This window comes from Alexandromys fortis, unplaced genomic scaffold, assembly GCF_014885135.2.
Source record: "Alexandromys fortis isolate MF-2015 unplaced genomic scaffold, M_Fortis_MF-2015_v1.1 scaffold_31, whole genome shotgun sequence".
NCBI classification, from domain to species: Eukaryota; Metazoa; Chordata; class Mammalia; order Rodentia; family Cricetidae; genus Alexandromys; species Alexandromys fortis.
The window spans coordinates 12337462-12360656 of record NW_026067974.1 but is presented as its reverse complement, the minus strand read 5'-3'; the positions used below and the strand labels follow the sequence as shown (position 1 = coordinate 12360656).

Below are 23195 nucleotides of genomic sequence, written 5' to 3'. Positions count from 1 at the left end.
CCCCCAAAGGCTTGGTGGCACCTTTAATTCCTTCACTTGGGATCAGAGTTCAAGGCCAGCCTGATCTTTTTCAGACAGCCAGGGCTGCAAAACCTGATTTGTTGGTGGTGTTTGTTTGTTTGCTTTCAAAACGGGGTTTCTCTGTGTAGCCCTGGCTATCCTGATATTCGCTTGGTAGACCAGACTGGCCCTGATCTCACAGAGATTCCCCCTGGCTTTCCTCCCAAATGCTGGGATTAAAGGCATGTGCCACCACTACCTGGCTGTGAAACCTGTCTTTAAAAAAAAAAAAAAAAAAAAAAAAAAAAAAAAAAAAAAAAGCTGAAGGTAGAGAGATGACCTAGGAGTTAAGAGCGCAGGCTACTCTTCCAGAGGACCCAGGTTCAATTCCCAGCATCCACCTGGCAACTCACAGCTGTCTGTAAGTCCTGTTCCAGGAGATCTGATGCCCTCATACAGGCATGCTTTCAGGAAAAACACCAATGTACATAAAATAAAAACAAATACTTAAAGAAAAAGCAGCCAGGCAGAGGTGGTGGTGCACGCCTTTAATCCTAGTACTTGGAAGGCAGAGGCAGGCGGATCTCTGTGTCTTTGAGGCCAGCCTGGTCTACACAGAGCGAGTTCCAGGACCAGCTCCAAAGCTACAGAGAAACCTTGCCTAAAAAAAAAAAAAAAAAAAAAAAAAAAAAGGAAAAAGAAAAAGAAAGAGCTGATCTGGAGAGATGACTTGGTGGTTAAGAGCACTTGCTGCTCATCCCGAGTTCAGTTCCCAGAACCATTACAGATGCTCACAACCATCTGTAACCCTCCAGCTCCAGGGAACCCTACACCTCTAGCCTCTGAGGGCACCTTCACTCGTTTGCATATACCCATATGTAGAGACATCTATACTTAATTAAAAGTAATTTTTGAAAAATCTTCAAGAATGAAAGAAAAAGCTTTTAAAACAGGAGCTTTTGAAAAATCCACTTTTAACCTGCGTTTCCCCTTCTCAATTAGTGGTAACTCTAGGCTTGCTGACTGAAGCCAAAAGCTGGAGTCGCCCTTCTGCTCTCCTGGGCTCCGAGTTCTGTTGATTTACCCTTGAACTCTCCTCTGAGCTATCTGTGTCTGCTGACTGGTGCCCTTATTTCCTCTTTAGTCCAGGTACAACCCATCTTCCTTACAGACACCAGTGACATTTAAAAATCAAATTGAGGGCTGGTGAGATGGCTCCGCAGGTGAAGACATCAGCTGCCGAGCCTGCCTGCCTGAATATGTCAGGTGGAAGGAAAGGATTGACTCCTGAACCTTCTCCAACCACAGGTGTGCTGGGGCCTGCGCACAACTACACTACATCCCTAGACTAAATAAATGTAAAAAGAAAATCTAATTAGGAAACTTCACTTCCTTGCTTGAAGTCCCAAAGTGGCTTTTATTCATTTTTCTATGGCACCCTGGCTGTCCAGGAACTCACTCTGTAGACCAGGCTGGCCTGTTCCTCACTTTACTATATATAAAATGGTGGCTATGCGGCAAACATTTGATTCAGCACTACCTTGTTTAACCCTGTGTTCTAAAGGAGGCAATGCCCATAACTCCTCACCTTCATGTATTTAGCTGAAATGCAGGGGTTTTTTTTGTTGTTGTTGTTGGTTGGTTGGTTGGTTTTTGAGACAATCTAGCTCAGGCTGACCTACTGGAAATGGTCCATCTTTAGAGTCCCAAGTGCTAGGATTACAGGTGTGAGCCACCATACCCCTCTAAGACATTTTGTGATCTAACAAATAAAGCTTGCCTGAAGATCAGAATGCAGAGCCAAATCACCAGTTAGCCAAAGAGGCCAGTGGCACACACACACATTTAATCCCAGCACTGGGAGGAGGGGAGGTAGAGGGATTTCTGTAAATTCAAGGCCACCCTGGGCTACACTAGATTGATCCAGTCTCAAAGAGAAATAGTAGCTCATACCTTTAATCCCAGTACTTGGGAGTCACACACCTTTAATTCCAGAACTGGGAGGCAGAGGCAGGTGAATCTCTGAGTTCGAGGCCAGTCTGGTCTACAGAGTGGGTTCAAAGATAGCCAAGGCTACACAGAGAAACCCTGTCTCAAGAAAACCACACACACAAAAAAAAAGGGCCCTCAGAGGACCAACGTGACTTCCAGTACATCAGGTGGGTCCTTCACCCCTGTAACTCCAGCTCCGCTGTTCTCTGTAGGCTCCAGGGCACACATGTGCATATACACAGACACTTAGATAAGAATAAAATTAAGGGGCTGGAGAGATGGCTCCGAGGTTAAGAGCACTGGTTGCTCTTCCAAAGGTCCTCAGTTCAATTCCCAGCAACCATATGGTGGCTCACAGCCATCTGTAATTTGATCAGGTTCCCTCTTCTGGCTTGCAGACAGAATATTGTATACATAATAAATAAATTAAAAAACAAAAAAGCTGAGCGGTGATAGCTCACGCCTTTAATCCCAGCACTCACGAGACAGACGGGTGGGTCTCTCTGAGTTCAAGGCCAACCTGATATAGAGAGCTTGTTCCAGGACAGGCTCCAAAGCTACAGAGGAAACCCTGTTTCGAAAAAAATAAAATATTTTAAGCTTTTTGTTTTGTTTTTCAAGGCAGGGTTTCACTGTGTGAAAGCTCTAGCTGTCCTGGAACTCGCTCTGTAGACCAGACTGGCCTCAAGCTCAGAGATTCGCCTGCTTCGGCCTCTCCAGTACTAGGATTAAAGGCGTGCGCCACCACTGCCCAGCCAAAGCCACGTTTTAAAATATAAATTGGGCGTGGTGGTTACATGCCTTTAATACCAGCAGGGGTAGGTGGATCTCTGTGAGCTCTAGGCCATCCTGATCTACAGAGCGAGTTCAAAATCAAACAAACTAAGTTTCTGTGTGTGCGTGTGGTGGTGAGGATTGCCTCTAAAGCAATTTAAAGTAGAAAATTCAACAAAACACGAACAGACGGCAACCCTAATCCCCTCCACCCCCAGCTTGCCTCACTAGAAGGCGCAAACTTGGCGGAAGTGCGCAGGCGCAGCTCCGCCCCGCGCGCTCTATTTAATCCCAGAATTCCTCTGTGTCGCACCAGTGTTGCCGCACCGTTCGGAAGCTCAGGGGGCCGGTGCGGCGGCTTCAAGATGGCGGCGGCGGTGGCGGCTGCGGCGGCTGCGGCGGCCGCGGCTGCGTCTCTCCAGGTGCTGGAGATGGAGAGCATGGAGACTGCCGCCATCGGTTCGGCGAGCCTGGCTGCCGATATCCGAGCAGGTAGCACGTTGGACTTCGGGCCCGGGATGTCTGTCATGGAGGCGAGCGGGGGCGATCCAGGCCCAGAGGCCGAGGACTTCGAGTGCAGCACTCACTGCTCCGAGCTGTCCTGGCGGCAGAACGAGCAGCGGCGGCAGGGCCTGTTCTGCGACATCACCCTGTGCTTCGGGGGGGCCGGAGGTCGCGAGTTCCGTGCCCACCGCTCGGTGCTGGCCGCCGCCACCGAGTACTTCACGCCCTTGCTCTCCGGTCAGTTTTCCGAGTCGCGCTCCGGCCGGGTGGAGATGCGCAAGTGGAGCTCGGAGCCGGGACCCGAACCTGACACGGTGGAAGCCGTTATCGAGTACATGTACACCGGGCGCATCCGAGTGAGCACCGGCAGCGTGCACGAGGTGCTGGAGCTGGCCGACAGGTAGACGATGGGGGGGAGGGCGAGCGGGGGTTGGGGAGGGGTCTTGTCTGCGGGGACGGGCGGGACGGACAGCCGCCGCGCCTGACACGGAGGAGGCCTTTGAGAGTCTAGCTTGTGCGCCTTGCATCTTAGAGCGCAGGCTCCAGGTGTAGGGACAAAGACGGTAAAAAAAAAAAATCTGTGTGATGACGACATAAAAAACAGTGGAAGGCTAGCTGCGGGATGGAGAAGCTGACATTTAAGCCGACCTCGGAATGGCAAGAGAAATTAGCAGTGCAAAGGCGGATGGAAGCGCCTTAGAGGCTCCCAAAGGACCTCGGTCGGAATCCAGCTTGTGAGTCTGGACCTGCCGGGCGACGGGGAAGGTGGTGTATGAGATGCGTTGGGGAAAGTTGAGCGTTTTACTGGGTGTGATGGATGAGAAAGTGGGTAGAGAGATGATCCGACTGAAATATTTCCAAAGGTTTTCTTAGCTATTGTGGAAAATGGATGGTAGGGAGCCAGAAAAAGATGGCCCAGGGTCGGTTTGGAGGCAGGTGGACGCCGTTTTTAGGGATGGTATAGTATTGTTTGTTACAAACCCTTTAACACGCACCTCTTGAGCCGAGGTGTGCACCAGACACTGATTTTTATGTGAACAAAACACATGAAAATAGATCCCTTTCCTTACGGAACTCCTGTCGTTTAACAATGAATGCCTAGCCTGTTGAATGGCTGTCACAGCTGTGATACAGCGGAATGTAATGTGGAGGGTGATGGAGGGGGACGGTCTTCGGTTTGTTTGTTTGTTTGTTTTGTTTGTTTTTGTTTCAAAAACAGGGTCTTCCTATGTTTCTCTGGCTGTCCTGGAACTCACTGTGTAGACCAGGATGGCTTTGAACTCAGAAATCCACCTGCCTCTGCCTCTGCGCGATGGGATTAAAGGCGTGCACTGCTATGGCCAGCTGAGAGGAGCTATTTTTAAACTGGGTGGATAGAGGAAGTTCAAAAGACTTGATAAAGGGATGTCGGTGGCTAGGTAGTGTGCTTCAGCTAGAGATTGCCGGTCTAAAACCCCCACGTAGAGAGCTAGAGAACAGCAGGGTCATGTAGCTGGACGGGAGGGAGGGAGGCAGTTAAAAGGAACAAAAGCATCATAGTGAGGATGGAGCCCTTAAGATAGTGGTTCTCGACCTTCCTAGCCGTGACCCTTTAATACAATTTCTCAGGTTGTGGTGACCCGCTGAGCATAAAGTTATTTTTGTTGCTATTTCACAGCTATAATTTTGCTAGTGTTATGAAATGTAACATAAATATCTAATAGGCGACCCCTGTGAAAGGGTCATTTGACCCCAGGGAGTCTCAGCCCACAGATGGAGAACCACAGCCTTATGGGCTGCCTGTGAAAGGAGCTGAACTTTTGTTTTTTGAGACAGGGTTTCTCTGTAGCTTTGGAGTCTCTCCTGGCACTAACTCTAAACCAGGCTGGCCTTGAATTCAGAGATCTGCCTGTCTCTGCCTCCCAAGTGCTAGGATTAAAGGCGTGGCACCACCATTGCCCAGCTACACAGGGTTTCTTTGTGTAGCCTTAGCTGTCCTAGAACTAGCTCTCTAGACCAGGCTGGCCTCAAAGTCATAGCACTCTGCCTGCCTCTGCCACCCAAGTGCTGGGATTAAAGGTGTGCCCACCACTGCCCGGCTAGAGCTGAACTTTTTAAAATTAGAAGTTGGTGAGAATGATAAATTCTGTATTGGGGAAAAGGATGCAATGGTGGGAGGATGCAGACTAGTTTAAGTCACCACAATAGTGGTAGAGGCTTGGGTTGAGAAGGAAGGTGATGAGAAGAGGTGACACCTGTTGAGGTTTATTTTATGTATATGGGTGTTTTGCCTGCATTTATATGTGCACAGTGTTAGTGCTTGGTGCCTAAGGAGACCAGAAAGAGAGCATGTCATGCTGGCAATTGAACCTGAAGAGCAGCCAGTGCTTTTAACTACTGAGCCATCTCTGCAGGACATCTGTGTTTTGAAGTAAAGATAACTGCCAGTTTACTTTATATGGGAGTAAGGAAAAAAATTTTTTTGACCCTAGCACTTGGAAAGATCTGATTATTATTACAGTCTGGGGAAATGCTGGGAATTTCATCCCAGCACTCTTGGAAAGCAGAGACAAGCAGATCTCTGAGTTTTAGGCCAGTTTTAGTTTGGTCTGTATATTTAGGCCAGCCAGGGTTTCATAATGAGATCTACCCCACCTCTTCACTCCCAAAAAAGATGTGGGAGGGGCTGGAGAGATGGCTCAGTGGTTAAGAGCATTGCCTGCTCTACCAAAGGTCCTGAGTTCAATTCCCGGCAACCACATGGTGGCTCACAACCATCTGTAATGAGGTCTGGTGCCCTCTTCTGGCCTGCAGACATACACACAGACAGAATATTGTATACATAACAAATAAATAAATATTTAAAAAAAAAAGATGTGGGAAAATAGGGGTTGTGGGGATGGCCCAGCCATAGATAAAATGCCTGTACTGCAGCATGAGGACTTGACCAGTTCTTTAAAAGTTGGGCATGGTAACCCCAGCCTTGAGGGTAGGGCAGAGACGGGCTGATTTCTGAGGCTCATTGGCCAGCCAGACTGGCCCAGTGGATGGGGCTCAGTGAGAGACCTTGTCTGAAAAGAATATTTGTTACTGTTGCAGAAGACCTAGGTTGGATCAGTTCTCAATGCCCACATGTTGGCTCATAACCAACTGTAACTCCTGTTCCAGTGTATCTGATATCTTCTGGCCATCAAGGACATCAGGCACACATGGTGCACAGATAAACATGTAGGCAAAACACTTGTGCACATAAATAAATCTTTTTTAAAAAGTCTAGAATAAGATGGCGATCAATCAAGGAAAGACATCTGATATCAAAGCCTTGTGCCTCTCTACATTTATACTGAAACACAAAAGATATTGAGAATTGAACAGATATGAGAAGGTCAGTGTGGACTCGGTCACAATGTCTGGGTAAGCTGTTAGATTGAGGAACATTGGACCTCCAGTTAAGTTTTGAAGGGAATCACAAGTAGAAACAATGTCACAGGGATATTTCCAGGGATTGGAGAGATTGCTCAGCCATTAAGAGCTATGACTGCTTTTCCAGAGGACCTGTGTTCAATTCCCAGAACCCATATGGTGGTTCACAGCCATCTGTAATTCCATTTTGAGGGTCCAACTCCCTCTTCTGATATTGGCAGTAGGCTTATACGTACATTCAGGCACTTGGAAAGCAGAGGCAGGCGATTTCTGTACAGCCAGGACTGTTAACACAGAGAAACCCTGTCTCAAAAAACAAAAGTATTAAAAAGGATTGGGTTTAAGGTAGAGTGCCTACTTAGTTGACTGTAAAATAGGAAATGGTGGAATATGTTTGTGCTGAATAAAATGATTCTGTGGAAGAAGAGAAACTGATAAATCAAGGAAGACCATAATCCTCCATACTAAAGTTGGAGATTGAGTGTTACATTCCTGTAATTCCAGCACTTGGGAGCCTGAGGCAGGAGATCTAGGCCAATCTGAACTATTTAGTGAGACCCTTTCCAGAAAATAGTAAGGATTGGATGCTGGCTATGGGTGGCTCGTGTCTTTAATCCCAGCACGTGGTCAAGGCCAAGGGCTACATAGAGAGACCCTATCTCAAAATGAAACCATAGGCCAAAGTGGGAAAGAAAATACAAGGTATAACTGCAGATAGATAGGTGGGAAGATAAAGTCCCTGCCTACCTGATTGCTTGTCTTAGAGTACAAGACTGGATCCTCAGGATGGGGTAGGATGTTTACAGGCCTGAGAAGGATTGTTAAATGAAACCCAGAAGAAGAGCTATTATCAAGTTTGCTTGGTCCTATGACTTAAAACTTTAACTTGCTGACATGGTGGTGCCTTCATTCTTTTCACTAGGGAAGCAGAGACAAACTGCCTCTGTGTTCAAGGCCAGCCAGGGCTACATAGAGAGACCTTGTCTCAAAAATACAAAAAAAAATCTTTTACACGTGCCTGTAATGATCAAGCTTAATTAGCTCTGAGGGAGAATCGTCTTCTCTGTGCCCACATGTACTTACTGTCTGTGATTAGAAATAATAGAATGAGCAGAGTCTCTAGGCTCAGCGCTTTAATCCCAGCTCCTCAGGAGGCTGAGGCAGAAGAATCACTGATTAGATAGATCCTGTCTCTAAAATGGAAGTTGGAGGGAGGGATTAATAGTAGAGCACCTGCCTAGTATGTTTTAGACCCTGAGTTGAATCCCCAGTCCTATAATAAATACATATAAACAGACATGTGCAGCACAGTGTTCCTTATATAACAATGCCAAGTGTGCTATTGTCTAAGGGGGTATACTTCAGAATTACCTGCTAAACATAGGAGCTTGAGGCCAGCCTGGGAATCAGGTGGTTCTGGCACCCAGATTGTGTGGGGCTCTCTAGAGTCTAGAGACTTTACTCGCCACTCTACCTGGCCTTTGTTTCATCTCTAAGGTGGGAATGTTTCTTTAAGAAGGTTAAGAGAGCTTGTCTTAATTGTCTGTATTTTGTAATTAAGTAGTTACTAAGCACAGTAACCTCTCTTGGGCTAAGTGCTGTTAGATTTATGATTTGAGCGAACACTGTTGTGTTTTATTTTAACTCATATTTAGGTGGGTGGGCACTGGTTTTTTTTGTTTGTTTGTTTGTTTTGGTTTTTCGAGACAGGGTTTCTCTGTGGCTTTGGAGCCTGTCCTGGAACTAGCTCTGTAGACCAAGCTGGTCTTGAACTAACAGAGATCCACCTGCCTCTGCCTCCCAAGTGCTGGGATTAAAGGCGTGCACCACCATCGCCCAGCTCACTTTTCTTTTTTAAGCTACACATGATTTTTTTTGTGATTTTGTTTTATTTCCAGGCTTCACCCTTGGGTAAAGCCCCTTAGTCTACTTTCTGTGATTGCCCAAAGAGATAAAAACCTAACTCAGCCAAGGCTGAGTTCTTTGAGATACCTGACCAAGCTGAGCCTTCAGGAAGTTAGAGTTCCTGCCTGCATCTAGTTTACACTAGATGATCATACTGCCTTTCACCAAAATCATTTCTCAATAAAAGCACCAAAGGCTGGGAGTGATAGTGCATGTCTGTGATCCTGGCACATAGTTGGTAGGAGCAGAAGGGTTGTCCTTTGCTGTATGGTGTTGGAGACCAGCCTGGGCTACTTGAGATGCTGTCCCAAAAAAACAAAGCAGAGCCAAAATAAATAAATCAGAGGTCTAGTGACTGCAAAAGGATTAGAAAAGATGTCAAGGGCTGGAGAGATGGCTCAGCGGTTAAGAGCATTGCCTGCTCTTCCAAAGGTCCTGAGTTCAATTCCCGGCAACCACATGGTGGCTCACAACCATCTGTAATGAGGTCTGGTGCCCTCTTCTGTCCCGCAGGCATACATGCAGACAGAATATTGTATACATAATAAGTAAATAAATAATTTTTTAAAAAAATGTCAAATGCATTTGGATTGGCATTTGTCCTTTATGTGTCTATCTGTGTGACAATATGTGCATATGGGTGCAGTGCCCAAGAAGGCCAGAAAAGGGCATTGGACCCCTTGTAACTGGGGTTAGGCAGTTGTGAGCTAATCAGTATGGGTACTAGGAACCAAGTCTTCAGATAATCAAGAGGACAACTTTGACTTTATGTGGGCTCTAGGGATTGAACTTGAATCTCTAGGCTTGCTCCAGCAAGTGCTTTTACCATCTGCATAATAAGACCTATCTCAACCCCTTCCTCCTGAAAAACTTGCTTGTTTTTTTTTTCTTTCCAGATACTGTGCTTATGAGATTAATCCTACCATTTCAATGTGTATAATCCAAGTGCACCTACATTGCAACCAAATGAAATAATTACATTCCAACATTAATCTTTTCTCTTTTTCTTGATTCTAGATTCTTACTGATTCGTTTAAAAGAATTTTGTGGAGAATTTCTGAAGAAAAAACTTCATCTCTCAAATTGTGTGGCCATTCATAGTTTAGCCCACATGTACACCCTAAGTCAGCTTGCTATGAAAGCTGCAGAAATGATCCGGAGAAATTTCTATAAAGTCATTCAGGATGAAGAATTTTATACTTTACCTTTCCATCTCATTCGAGACTGGCTTTCGGATTTGGAAATTACCGTGGATTCTGAAGAAGTTCTTTTTGAAACGGTTTTGAAGTGGGTTCAGAGAAATGCTGAAGACAGAGAGAGATACTTTGAAGAACTTTTTAAATTGCTCAGGTTGTCCCAGATGAAACCCACCTACCTTACACGGCATGTCAAACCAGAGCGTCTGGTGGCCAATAATGAAGTTTGTGTCAAGCTGGTGGCTGATGCAGTGGAGAGGCATGCACTCAGAGCAGAGAACATACAGTCTGGCACACTCCAGCATCCCGCATCCCATGTCTCACTCTTACCTCGCTACGGACAAAACATGGACGTAATCATGGTTATTGGAGGTGTGTCAGAAGGAGGAGACTATTTAAGTGAATGTGTGGGATATTTTGTTGACGAGGACAGATGGGTCAATCTGCCCCACATTCATAATCATCTTGATGGACATGCTGTTGCAGTAACAGAATCTTACGTGTATGTTGCTGGCTCGATGGAACCAGGCTTTGCTAAGACTGTGGAAAGGTACAACCCAAACTTGAATACATGGGAACACGTTTGTAGTCTGATGACAAGAAAGCATTCTTTTGGGCTAACAGAAGTCAAAGGGAAGCTGTATAGCATTGGAGGACATGGCAATTTTAGCCCCGGCTTTAAAGATGTGACTGTTTACAATCCCGAGCTTGATAAATGGCACAACTTAGAATCGGCACCAAAGATTCTTCGCGATGTCAAAGCACTAGCTATTGAAGACCGGTTTGTGTACATTGCTGCCCGCACTCCTGTGGACCGGGACACCGAGGATGGATTGAAGGCTGTAATTACTTGTTATGATACAGAGACTCGACAGTGGAAAGATGTAGAATCTTTACCACTTATTGACAATTACTGTTTTTTCCAGATGTCTGTGGTCAATTCAAACTTTTATCAGACAGCATCTTGCTGTCCCAAGAGTTATTCTTTAGAAAATGAAGAGGCAGTAAGAAAAATTGCCGGTCAGGTGTCTGATGAGATCCTTGAAAGCTTGCCTCCAGAAGTCCTGAGCATTGAAGGAGCAGCCATTTGCTATTATAAAGATGATGTCTTCATTATTGGAGGCTGGAAAAACAGCGATGATATTGACAAACAGTATCGGAAAGAGGCCTACCGATACTGTGCTGAGAGAAAGAGGTGGATGCTCCTTCCTCCCATGCCTCAGCCCCGTTGTAGAGCCACCGCTTGTCACGTTAGGATCCCCTACCGATATCTGCATGGCACACAGAGATACCCTATGCCTCAAAATTTAATGTGGCAGAAGGACCGCATCAGACAGATGCAAGAGATACACCGGCACGCCCTGAACATGCGGAGAGTGCCAAGTTCCCAAATTGAATGCTAAATATGACGTGCGCAGCTGAAAACTTTTCCCCATCCTATGTGGCTGGAGATGCCTGGACTGTTACTTGGAAAAGTATGTCAATAACTTATTTTCTACTTGGACTTACTACCCTATAACGGAAGATAGTTAAAAGAACAAAGAGGAAACTCAGTTTAGTGTGGTATTTTTGTTAACTTACAGTCCTGTCTTTAGTTTGTATGCTGGCAAATAAGATCTTATTAAAGAGACGTGGGGAAAGCACGTCTAGGTATTTGGCCTTTTTTCTCTGCCAACAACTGTAACTCCTTTGTTTTAGGGACCTATATTCGGGGCTTTAAGCACCAGCATTATTTGCACATTTACTTTGATATTCCTTTTACATTTTGTGTAGATTGTTTGTTTTCAGTGATATCAGTTTATGCATTAAGTTCTCATCTGCAGGCATGTGCAATAGTAAGACTGGATCTGAAGGTAAAAGCACAATGTTTCAGCAAGATTGATCTTACAGTGTTGGTGCTCACGTTTGTTTTATGTGTTTATAAATGCTGTTTTTGTTCCTTGGAAAGAGTGACCAATGAGAGGTTTGTGATTGGGCATCATCTGGCTTTTGTTTCTGCCGCAGCTATTTATAGACTGGAAGCCATCATTCTGAGATGAGAATTGGGGAGGTATTAGTATTTAGCTGATTTGACTAGAGAGGAAGTTACATAGGTAAAGTTTGTTTTCTCTAAGAAAAGTGTTCAGTGTTGCTGAGAAAGCAAGTGAACAACATTTTGAAACTCTTTGAAGGGTTGTGACTGAGCTGAGGAGGATGCAGCATGCTCGTGACAATCACACGTGATGCCTTCAGTTCATTTTTTTGCTCCATTGAATATTATATAGGCTCTTCATCAGTTCTTTCCACAAGAAAAACTTTCAAAATGGCAAGGAAAGTAAGAGTTTAGAAAATACTCCTCTAAGAGAAGCCATGTTATTTCTGGCCCTTAATTGTCATAATATTGTACTGGATTACCCTAGACTTTTATTGGAATTTAGAGCCTAGAATACCAAACCTGAGTACATAGTTTTGGCTTTTAAAAATGTAAGGTTTTCACATAACACATTTAATAGAAAAATGTCAGAAGGTTAAATAATCAGTTCAGTGACTGTCATCTTTCAGAAAAGGTTTTTAATCTATACATATTTTTATTACTCTCCCTAAAGTAGTCTTAGTTTTTTGAGACAGGGTCTCTATTTAGCCGTGGCTGGCCTGGAGCTCACTAGGGTAGACTAGGCTTTGACCTTACATAGATCCTGAGGGGAAAGCTTCCAATGATAAGCTACAATGATACTGTACATTCACATTCCTCTAACTGTTCGCATTTATTAACATTTTCTTGAGCTGTTAGAGCTCTCATATTCAAGATCTATAACTCTCAGTTGCTTTAGGTATATCCTTGAGTCCCATTCTCTTAGTGTCTGCATATTCTTTGTTTGCTGATTTTATCACCTATTTCTGTGTATGGGATTGAGAGTTAGCTCTTTTCTTTACAGTGTCTTTTGAGCCTTGTATTGGTATCATTGTTTTTGTACTATTTTTGATAATAAATCCCTGCTCGGTACTTAAATTTTTTTTTGTTCATCTGTAGACAGAGTATATAGTTTCCCATTTTTCTTTAAGGATCTGGATCTAATTTGTACTTTATTTCTGAACTCCCTTGTGCAGGACTTTAGTCTTGGAGTGCTCAGCCTTAGGCTTTTGTGAGTAATCCTGTTCTTGGTGGAACATTGTACAACTTCTCTTTGTGAATCCTACCATCAAAGAAAATTATTTCTCTTTTGGATTTTTGTTTTAATGCAAATCTCAAATTGCAGTGATTTCCCAGATCTTGCTGATTTTATTTTACCTTTGATTTTTGTTGTTGTTTGTTTGTTTTTTGTTTGTTTTCTTGATAGTCTTCTATGTAGTGTTGCTGACCTGGAAGTCTCTATGTAGACCAGGCTGGATTGGCTTTGAGACTATATGAATGTTTTTCATATTCAGGAAGAATTTCCATATAGATTTAACATTGACAAGTCAATTGTAGTCAGTCCAAAGACATCTTGATTGATTTGTTGATTCATATTCTTTAGTAAAGATTCAGCTGTGATCCTCACTGACAGCCAGGGTAAAGCCACTTCTTTTTCTTGCTTCAGTATTCACTTCATGTTCAAGGGTTTTTTTTTTTTTTAACAAGCTTAGAGAACACATTTACATTAAGCATGCATATTTAGAGCAACACTGCTCTCCAGCAGAATAGAGGAATGTTGTCTTGACATTGTAGGGCCTTTATCAGACCTGTGCAGTCACCACTTCTGAATAGTCATACACACAGCAATATATAAAGCAGTTAGGAGTGCGGATAATTCTCAAGGTGGCATCACTAATAGGTCCCATCCTCTAATGGGCTTTGACCTCAAGGAAGTTACATCAAGGAACACCCATATTTTGAGTTTCTATACACTCCTGGGCTTTATGCAAGTTAGTATTCAGGCTAAATCTTTCAACACTCAGCATAGACTCCTGTTCAGTGGGCTGGAGAGATGGATCATCAGCTAAGAACATTTGCTTTTTTTCCACTGAGTTTGGTTCCCACACCACTTCAGGCAGCTCACAAGCCTCTATAACTCCGCCTTTAGGGGATCTAATACCCATGGCCCCTGTGGGCACCCGCATTCATTCACATGGACATATCCACAAGCAGACACAAACATCTAATTAATTAAAAATTGGGTATGGAAGTGCTCATCTGTGATCGGAGCATTTGGGAAGCAAAGTCAAGAAGAAGATCAGGAGTTCTGAGCCAGTCTAGTTAGTATACATGTGAGACCCTGCCTCAAACTAACCAACAACAAAAGGGTAACTAATAATAGAGTACATAAATAATATAAAATAAAGACTCTTGATGGTTTGTATTGTAAATCTGACTTTTAAATTTAAGAATGTCTTCATCTCCTCTCATTCTGGAAAAGTCCAAGAAGAGTGATCTAGACTTCCCCGATTATACTAGAGTTAACTTTATTGTGTGATAAAATAACAGAAGCACAACCAGAAATTTAAGCCATTTGCTTAATGTTCTTGGATTCTGTACTGATAATTTTCTTGAAGCGTCTAAATTAGTGTTCTTGCCCAGGACAAGGGTGAATAGCTATGTTGGAAATGTGCTTTAAAGCCATTTAACTTAAACTGAAGTGAGTCTGGGAAACCACAAGTCCTTTCCGCATAAAGGATCTATTATCCTCCCCTTTTCCCTTAACTTTTTCTCAGTTTCCATCCTTTGGGTTTCTTTAGGTTGGTGTGTTTTACAGTGCTGGGAACTGAACGCAGGGCCTTGCACACGCTAGGGAAATACTCTGCCAACTGGGTTGCTTCCCAGCCCTCTGTGGTTACCTTCATAACATAAATAAGCCTTTGGATTCTGAGAAGCATTCCTTAGTTATAAGAGGTCTGTGCACTGAAGGAAGCTTGCCTTTATCTCTAATTTTACAAGCAAATCATTTAATATTTCATCAGGATGCCAGCTTTCTCCAGAAGAATGTCATATATTTTGATTTTTGACTTTTTGGTCCCAGAATTGTATTTTGGGGCTGTCATCACCAAGTTGTTAATAGGGCCATCTTTTTTTCTCCCCCCCCCCCCTTTATTTTTTGGCAGACAATATAACTCCTAAGGTTTAGGTATAATCTGGTTTTAAAAACTTGATTGAAACCACTGTTTTTTTGACTCAGCAGGCAGCCTAGACCCTGGCTGAATGAAGGGGTAAGTCCTTCCTTGCATGATGGTGTGCAGGTTTTCCTGACTACCAAGTTTCTAATGTTCATACGTGAATTCACGTGTGTGGCTTCACCATAACTTGTGTCTCTTAAATACTCTAACTAACCTGTTAGGAAGGGAAGAAACCAGATTTGCTTAAATCTGTTCAAGGCTGACATTCTGAAATTTTAAACTGGACATAACAGTATTTATAATAATAATAATCGTGCAAGTCTAATAAAGCTCTTTGTGAAAAGTTATAAACATAGCTTTTTAAAAAAAACTTAAATGTATTCAAGTGAACCTTTGTTTTGTTTTATTTTTCTATGTTGGAAAGAACTCCATTATACCAAAAAAGGTACGACTGTCCATTACTTGGAGTAAGGCTACTTCCACATCATAATGGGCCCTTCCTGTCTACCTTTTAGGTTGAGAATGTCAGTCGTGAGCTTAGGGTTTAAGCGATCATCACTTGCATGATTAGTCTTGTGTATCCTGATAGCTTTGCTTTTCTGTGCCAGTTCAAAGTAACATTTTTGTTAAGAACACTTAAAATTTAACTGACATCAGTTTTGTTTTGGTTACCTGGTTGTGTGTAGTATTTCTGGGACCAAAAATTCTTTTAAACTACTGAGCTATTAAAATACAGACACTCGGTCTGAAGCCAGAGAGCACCTTTGTGTTCAGCCCTGTCATAGCTGGTAGGCAGGTTCTTGTGCACACTTTCCTCTCTGACTGTAGCATGTGGTGTGTTTGAAATACTTCCTTTTCTGCTTCCTGATTCAAGTGTCAACACTATAAGTAGACTGGAGCTGTGTTACATATTTTAGCTACTTGGTCTAATAAAGTATACAGGACCTCTTTCTGGTACCTTCTGAACTAAGCTTACGTGCAAAGGGCATGTTAGTCACATTTCGTGTCTTTGAACATATATGGTGTTGTGAAGCATTCGTCTACACTAGAGAAATGCGGTGCTTCGACCCTAGACTATTTGAGCAACAGTTCAGTCTGTTCTCAGCCATTAAACATTTTGGCACGACTCGTCACTCCGTTTGTTATTTTCTTGAGGAAAGTCCATTTTGTTGTTATACTTCTAGCACATGTTCTGGTCATAAAACCAAACAGTTGTTGAGAGTTGTAATAATACAATGACAGTAACTTTACAAAGTAGTCATTTGCTGCAAGGACTTTATTTAGCCAATTCACTGTTCACTGCAACCCTTACAGAGCTTTTGGCTTACTCTGTGACCCTTGCTAGGAGTGTGGTACCTTGAAGCACTTGTTAATTCAGTTACCCCTCCTGCTTCCTGCACCTGTGAAACACAGTACTTGCTAGGTGTTTGAAGATTTTACCATCCATGGGCTGGTGCTAGTCGTGTTATTTGTAAAATAAGCATTTAGTTTAAAAACAGTTTTCTTGGCTTAGTGGCACCCAAGCCCCTATGCAAGATAGAATCTTGGTTATCTCCCTTCAGATTAGAGGAGATATAGTATTTAGAACACTCTGAGATATGTTTATGTTCCTGAAGCTATCTTGCTCGTGTTCAAGTTACTAATTGTCTAAATGTAAGTTTTCAATAAACGTATTTCTGTAGAGCTGGTTTTATACTGTGTGGTTCTTTTCTTAATTATGCACTGTTGAAAATAATCACCTTCTTTAACTCCCTCATTTATCCAACCCTTGCTTCCCTTAAGTTGAACATTTTCCAGTACTCTTACAAGTTTAAACACTGCATTTATTTAAAAAAAGAATTAATTCTTATTGCTTAGACTTTTTATTAGCTAAATGAAGAGGCTCATACAGGTAGGGTACTTGTCGAAGCGGAATACTTTACTTCATCTCGCAGTGCTAATCCTGTGAAGTTGTCCCGTCTAGCTGCATACTCCCCAACATTGGCTAGCCCTGGCACCACGCAGCAGCTCAGAGCACTGCGGTATATGCTCATGTCGTGAGCGTCATACCACTCATCGGTCTTTTCATCATAGCACTCAACATTAAAGGTGGTGGTAAAGCCATTAAAGCCACCCACCACAAACAAGAGGTCGTCCACTACCTCGATACCAAAATTGCTACGAGGATTAAACATAGTGGGGATTGTGCGCCACGTATTAGCCACTGGACTGTAGGCTTCTGCACTCCTCAGTCGATTAGCTCCATCAAAGCCACCTACCTGTGAAGAGCAAAAGAGACAAGGTTGACTGCTATCCATTGCTTCTGTTTCCCGAGGAAGCCCTTGTGGGGAGAACAGGTGATGCTACCGCCTCTTTTCAAATGCTCGCTAATGAAAGGCTGAGCCTCTTTGCTATTAGAAAGTCTAAGGGTGCCATTTTATCATGATACAATGGAAACTCACTGCGTATACATGTTCCCCGTAAGCAATTACACCTATTCCACTCCTCCTGCTCCTCATGGGTGCAATGACTGTCCACTGATTGCTCTCAGTGTTGTACACTTCTGCTGTAAACAGGCATTCGTTTCCATTAAACCCACCACATATGTAGACCTGTGTGGAGAGAATTCAGGATTGTTAAGTTATACTGAGGCGTACACAGAAGATAACAAGGTGAGGACTTTCAAGTTTTTGGAGAGCTGTCTTCTAAGCGTGTGGAGAGGACATAGCAGCTGTCCCAGCCCAGAACTTAGCCTGTGCTGGATGCTCTCCCGAGTGCAGGCCAGCTGGTAGACGTGATCAGGGACAACTTGTGTATTTTATGTGTATGAGCGTTTTGCCTGCAAGTTTGTCTGTACACCACATGTATGCAATGTCATTGAAGGCTGGGGATCCCCTGGGATTAGAGTTAACAGTTGTGAGTTACCATCTGGGTACTTATAATTGAACCCACATCTTCTGGAAGAACAGCCAATGTTCTTTTATTTATTTATTTTTTTTTTTTTGGTTTTTCGAGACAGGGTTTTGCTGTGGCTTTGGAGCCTGTCCTGGAACTAGCTCTGTAGACCAGGCTGGTCTCAGACTCACAGAGATCCGCCTGCCTCTGCCTCCCGAGTGCTGGGATTAAAGGAGTGTGCCACCATCGCCCGGACAGCCAATGTTCTTAATCTCTGAGCCAAACTTTTCCAGCCCCTCCATGTGCTTTTTTTTTTTTTTTTATACTTTTTGTTTCTTTTGCGATAAAGTCTCACTCTTACTATACAGCCCTGGTTGTCCTGGAACTCCCCATGTAGGCCAGGTGGGCCTCCCTGCCTCAGCCTCCTGAGTTTAAAAGCCTGTACCACCACACCATCTTTCCCTGTCCTCTTTTTTCCCCCAATTATATTTATTTGTATGCATGCATGCACCTGTGCCATGTCATACATGTGGAGGTCAGAGGACAGCTTGCTGGAGTCATTCTTTCCTGTCATCTCTCCTAGGTAACAAGGGTGGAAGTCGGCTTATCAGATTTAATGGCAAATGCCTTTATCCACTGGACCATCTCAAAGGCCCAGGGGGCACTTTTTGAAAGATTTATTTGCTTATGGATGTTTTGCCCATATGCCTGTCTATATAACGTGTGTCGTGTCCTCAGAGGCCAGAAGGTGTTAAATTTCCTTGGAAATGGAGTTACAGACTGTTAAGCTGCCAGGTGGGTGCTGAAATCTAATTGAAGTCTTCTGGAAGAACAGCCATTGTGCTTAACCACTGAGCCATCTCTCTAGTCCCCCAGGGGACATTTTTAATGCCAGTCTATCCATTATTCTCTATGTGCATGGATTCTGTGTGTACATGAATGTGTGGGGATGCCAGTGTGTATGTATGCATGTGAAGGCCAGAAGTCCTCAGGAACCATCCAATTTTAGCATATATATTGTATGTGTATGGATGTGCACATGTGTGCATGAGTGTCTCTGCATTTGCTATGATGCACATTTTGAGGTCAGAAGACAACTGCTTCAGACTTCTCTCCCACTGTTGCTTCTGGATTGAACTCAAGTCAGGCTTGGTGGCAAGCTCCTTTACCTGCTGGGCCCTCCTCATGGCGCCGCCCTTAGTTTTAACCTATTTATTTCTGTGTGTGCGCGCGTGTGTGCCTGCGTGTCTGCTTATCTGTATTTACACCGTGTGTATATAGGTCCTTGCAGAGGTCAGAAGAGGGCATCAGGTTCCCCGGAACCGGAATTACAGGTGGTTGTGAGTTGCCAGTGGTCCACTGCAAGAAAAGCTCTGAACTGCTGAACCATCTTTTCAGGTCCCCAGCTTCTTTGGTGGGTTGTTCTGAGACATGGTTTTCTCACTGCCCCGGAACTTGCCAAGTAGGTTAGGCTAGTTGGTTTTTCATAGAACAGAGAGCCGCTTGTTTCTGCCTCCCCAGCGCTGAGATTACAAGCAGATGGATACGTGTGCTGAGGATCTAACTTGACAAGGCAAACACTTTACCAATTAAGCCGTCCTCCCACCTACACGGTTTTTTTGTTTGTTGTTGTTTTGTTTTTGGAGCTAGGGTCCCATTTGCCCCAGGCCCATGTGCCACCATACCTGCTGTGACTTGGAGCTGGAAACTGAAGCCAGGGCTTCCATTTGCTAGGCAACTATCTCTACCAATGCATGTAAACCCCAGTTACATGCATTGTTTCTTATGTGTTGCTTTATTTTGTTCTGAGATGGCATTGCCTCACTGTGTAGCCCTAACTGGCCTGGAACTCACTGTGTAAACCAGACTGGCCTTGAACTCAGAAATTTGCCGGCCTTGGCCTCTAGAGTGCTGGGCTTAAGGTATGCACTGCCATGCCCTGCCATACATTGTATTTTATTATTTGGGATTTGGTTGTTTGTTTTTGTGGTTGTTTATTTTGTTTTTCAAGGTTTTCTTTAAACAGGGTTTCTCGGGGCTAGAGAGAGATGGCTCAGTGGTTAAGTGCGCTGCCTGCCCTTCCAAAGGTTCTGAGTTCAGTTCCCAGCAATCACATGGTGGCTCACAACCACCTGTAATGAGATCTAGTGCTCTCTTCTGGCCTACAGGCAGACAGGACACTGTATACATAATAAATAAATAAATAAATATAAAAAAAAAAAAGACAGGGTTTCTCTGTGTAACAGTGCTGGCTGTCCTGGAACTCTCTTTGTAGACCAGGCTGGCCTCAAACTCACAGAGATCCACCTGTTTCTGCCTCCCAAGTGCTGGGATTAAAGGCATGCGCCATCACTGCCCAGCTGGTTTGGTTTTTTGAAGAAGGGTCTCAACTTTGTAACCCAGCCTGGAGCTCTGTAGACCTGGCTGGCCTCAAACTCACAGAGATCCACCTGTTTCTGCCTCCCAAGTGCTGGGATTAAAGGCATGCGCCATCACTGCCCAGCTGGTTTGGTTTTTTGAAGAAGGGTCTCAACTTTGTAACCCAGCCTGGAGCTCTGTAGACCTGGCTGGCCTCAAACTCACAGACAGGAGTCTGCCTCTGCCTCCCGAGTGCTGGGATTAACGGTGTGTGCCACCATGCCTGCTACATTGTGCTTTAATAAGCAAAAATTATACATTATAAATAGCCACTTAATAACTTGAGAAGAGCACAGTCAGCCCTGTGTACCTCAGGTTCCACACATCCATGATCAGAACTAGGACTGCAGATACTGGGGAGGGGCTGTGGGTAATAGCGCTTGTCCATGAATGCAATCCCAGGTCCCAGTCCCACCTGGTGGAAAGGAAAGTGTCCTCTGACCGCCACACTTGCATGGTGTCACATGTGTGCCCATGCACACAAAGCGTTAGATCATTACAGATGTTGGGGAGGGCTGGAAAGATGGTTCAGTGGGCGAAGGAGCTTGCGCTGCATGGTAGGAGGAAAAAATCTGACTTCTGCAAGTTGGTCCTCTGATCTCCACACGTACACCACAGAAGGAATTTACACACACACTAAATAAAAATTTAGTTGAAAAAGAAGGTAGGTAGTGATGGTGCATGCCTTTAATCCCAGCACTTGAGAAGCAGAGGCAGGTGAACAGGTGAATCTCTTTTTTTTTTTTTTTTTTGTTTGTTTTTTTTTTTTTTCGAGACAGGGTTTCTCTGTGGTTTTGGAGCCTGTCCTGGAACTAGCTCTTGTAGACCAGGCTGGTCTCGAACTCACAGAGATCTGCCTGCCTCTGCCTCCCAAGTGCTGGGATTAAAGGCATGTGCCACCACCGCCCGGCCCAGGTGAATCTCTTTAGTTCGAGGCCAGCCTGGTCTACAGAGTGAGTTCCAGGAACAATCAGGGCTACACAGAGAAATGTTTAAAAAGAAAGAAAAAAACTTTTAAAAAGTATTTTTGTGGGGCTGGGGAGATGGCTCAGTGTTTAAGAGCACTGACTGCTCTTCCAGAGGACCCAGGTTCAATTCCCAGCACCCACATGGCAGCTGTCTGTAACTCCAGTTCCAGGGGATTTCATATGGACATACGTACAAGCAAAACACCAATGCACACGAAATAAAAATTAAAAAAAAAATTTGTATGCATGCGCACATCTGTGTGTCTGTGTCTGTGTGTGTCTGTGAGCCCTCAGAAGCCAGAGGGAGATGTTGACTCCCCTGGAGCTGGAATTAAAAGAATTTGTAAGGGGGAGGATGCGGGGGCGGGGGTGGGAGGACGGAAGGGAGGGGGAACTATGGTTGGTACGTAAAATGAATTTAAAAAATTAAAAGTTATAGGCTACCTGCTTCACATGAGTGCCGGGAACTGAAATTGGGCCCTTTACAAGAGCAACAAGTGCTCTTAACCACTGAGCCATCTCTACAGGCCCAATCCCCCATGAAAAGAAAAACCTTAAGAAAATATTGCCAGGGGAGGGGGTGGTGCATGCTTTTAATCGCAGCACTCTGGAGGCAGAGGCAGGTGGATCTCTGAGTTTGAGGACAGCCTGGTCTACAAAGTGAGTTCCAGGACAGCCAGGGCTATACAGAGAAACCCTGTCTCAAACAAACTGTATATGGGAGGGAAGTTGTGTGATAGGCATAGTGGCTCAACTCACACTTGTAGTTACAGCAAGGCGATCACTGAAGCTTCAAGGCTAGCCTTGGCTACAGAATGAGACCCTGTCTAAAAAAAATAATTGTCAATCAAGGTGGGGTATGCTTTTAATCTCAGCACTCAGGCGTCAGAGACAGGAGGACCTTTGGGAATGCCAGGCTCTCAGGAGTACGGAGGCCCATCTCTAAACAAATGGAGGCGAGGGAGAGCTCAGCAGATTATTGCACTTGTTTTATTTGAGCTTTTTTATTGCTGTCCTGGGACTCACAGTGTGGATGAGGCTGGCTTCAAGCTCAGAGGTACACCTGCCTCTGTTTAGTGCTGGAATTAAAGGCGTGCACCATGCACCACCATGACCAAGCTACACTTGCTACTCTTGCCAAGGACTCAGAGTTTGATTCCCAGCGCCCACATGGTGGCTCACTAACTATCCATAAGTCTTTAATTCCAGGGGACTCCCTCTTCTGTCCTCCCTGAGCACCAGACATGCATATGATGCATATACATACATGCAGGCAAAACATTCATATACATAATAATTTTTTTATATCTAGTAAAAATAAAACTGGCTAGCAAGATGGCATTGTGTGTAATGGCACTTGTCACCAAACCTGAAGACCTGTTTGATCTCTGGGCCCCACCTGGTAGAAGGAATCTACTCTTACAAGTTAAGTTGTCCTCTGACCCCCACAGATGCTCATGTTATGCCCCCAGAAAATTTAATTTAAAATAAGTTAAATATATGTACTGAAAATGTATAGTTTTTTTTCTCATAGATATCTAAAAAAATACAGTAAACAATTTGCTTAGCATTTACATAATGTCAAGTATTACAAGCAATCTGGAGATGATTAAAGTATATGGGAGGAAATTATACAACAGTTTTTCTCTGAGATAGAGTCTTCCTGTTTAGCCCCCAGCTTGCCTTGAACTCTGTGTAGCCCAGGCCGGCCTTAAACTCATAGCAATCTTCCTGTCTCAGGCTCCCCAGAGCTAGGTTTATGGGTGTGTGTCCCCACACCCACAGCCTGTGCTCACAGGCTATACACAGGCACCATGCCATGTTATATGAGACTCCAGCGTCTGGGTGCGGCTGTGTACGGGGAACCGTCATCCAAGCTTCAGTGGACACCAAAAGACAGCTGTACTTCCTTGTAAGTACTGCCATTGTGTCTTCCAGCCTCATCCCAAAAGGAAGAAGAGGGCTGGAGAGATGGCTCAGTGGTTAAGAGCATTGCCTGCTCTTCCAAAGGTCCTGAGTTCAATTCCCAGCAACCACATGGTGGCTCACAACCATCTGTAATGGGGTCTGGCGCCCTCTTCTGGCCTTCAAGCAT

General features: G+C 44.2%; 2 protein-coding genes across 2 annotated transcripts in view; one reads left to right on the top strand and one right to left on the bottom strand.

Annotated features, from left to right (window-relative positions):
* Positions 1–3084: 3084 nt before the first annotated feature.
* On the top strand, positions 3085–16523 carry Klhl11 (kelch like family member 11). The gene is made up of 2 exons (XM_050156921.1): positions 3085–3670; positions 9595–16523. The coding sequence occupies exons 1-2, from the start codon at positions 3132–3134 to the stop codon at positions 11174–11176; spliced, it is 2121 nt and encodes a 706-aa protein (XP_050012878.1). The 5' UTR covers positions 3085–3131; the 3' UTR covers positions 11177–16523.
* The window catches only part of Klhl10 (kelch like family member 10), a 16933-nt gene continuing 7075 nt past the window's right edge, over positions 13338–23195 (bottom strand). Inside the window, exons 3-4 of the mRNA XM_050156868.1 lie at positions 17282–17431; positions 13338–17098 (exon numbers count right to left, since the gene is read on the bottom strand). Coding sequence (XP_050012825.1) covers positions 16724–17098; positions 17282–17431 — 525 coding nt within the window. The 3' untranslated portion in view covers positions 13338–16723. The remainder of the gene's footprint in view (positions 17099–17281; positions 17432–23195) is intronic.

Excerpts from the sequence above, each read along its gene's own strand:
- Klhl11 (XM_050156921.1), top strand. The coding sequence starts at position 3,132 with ATGGCGGCGGCGGTGGCGGCTGCGGCGGCTGCGGCGGCCGCGGCTGCG. Across the intron at positions 3,671-9,594 it reads GTGCTGGAGCTGGCCGACAG|ATTCTTACTGATTCGTTTAA; the intron begins GTAGACGATGGG and ends TCTTGATTCTAG.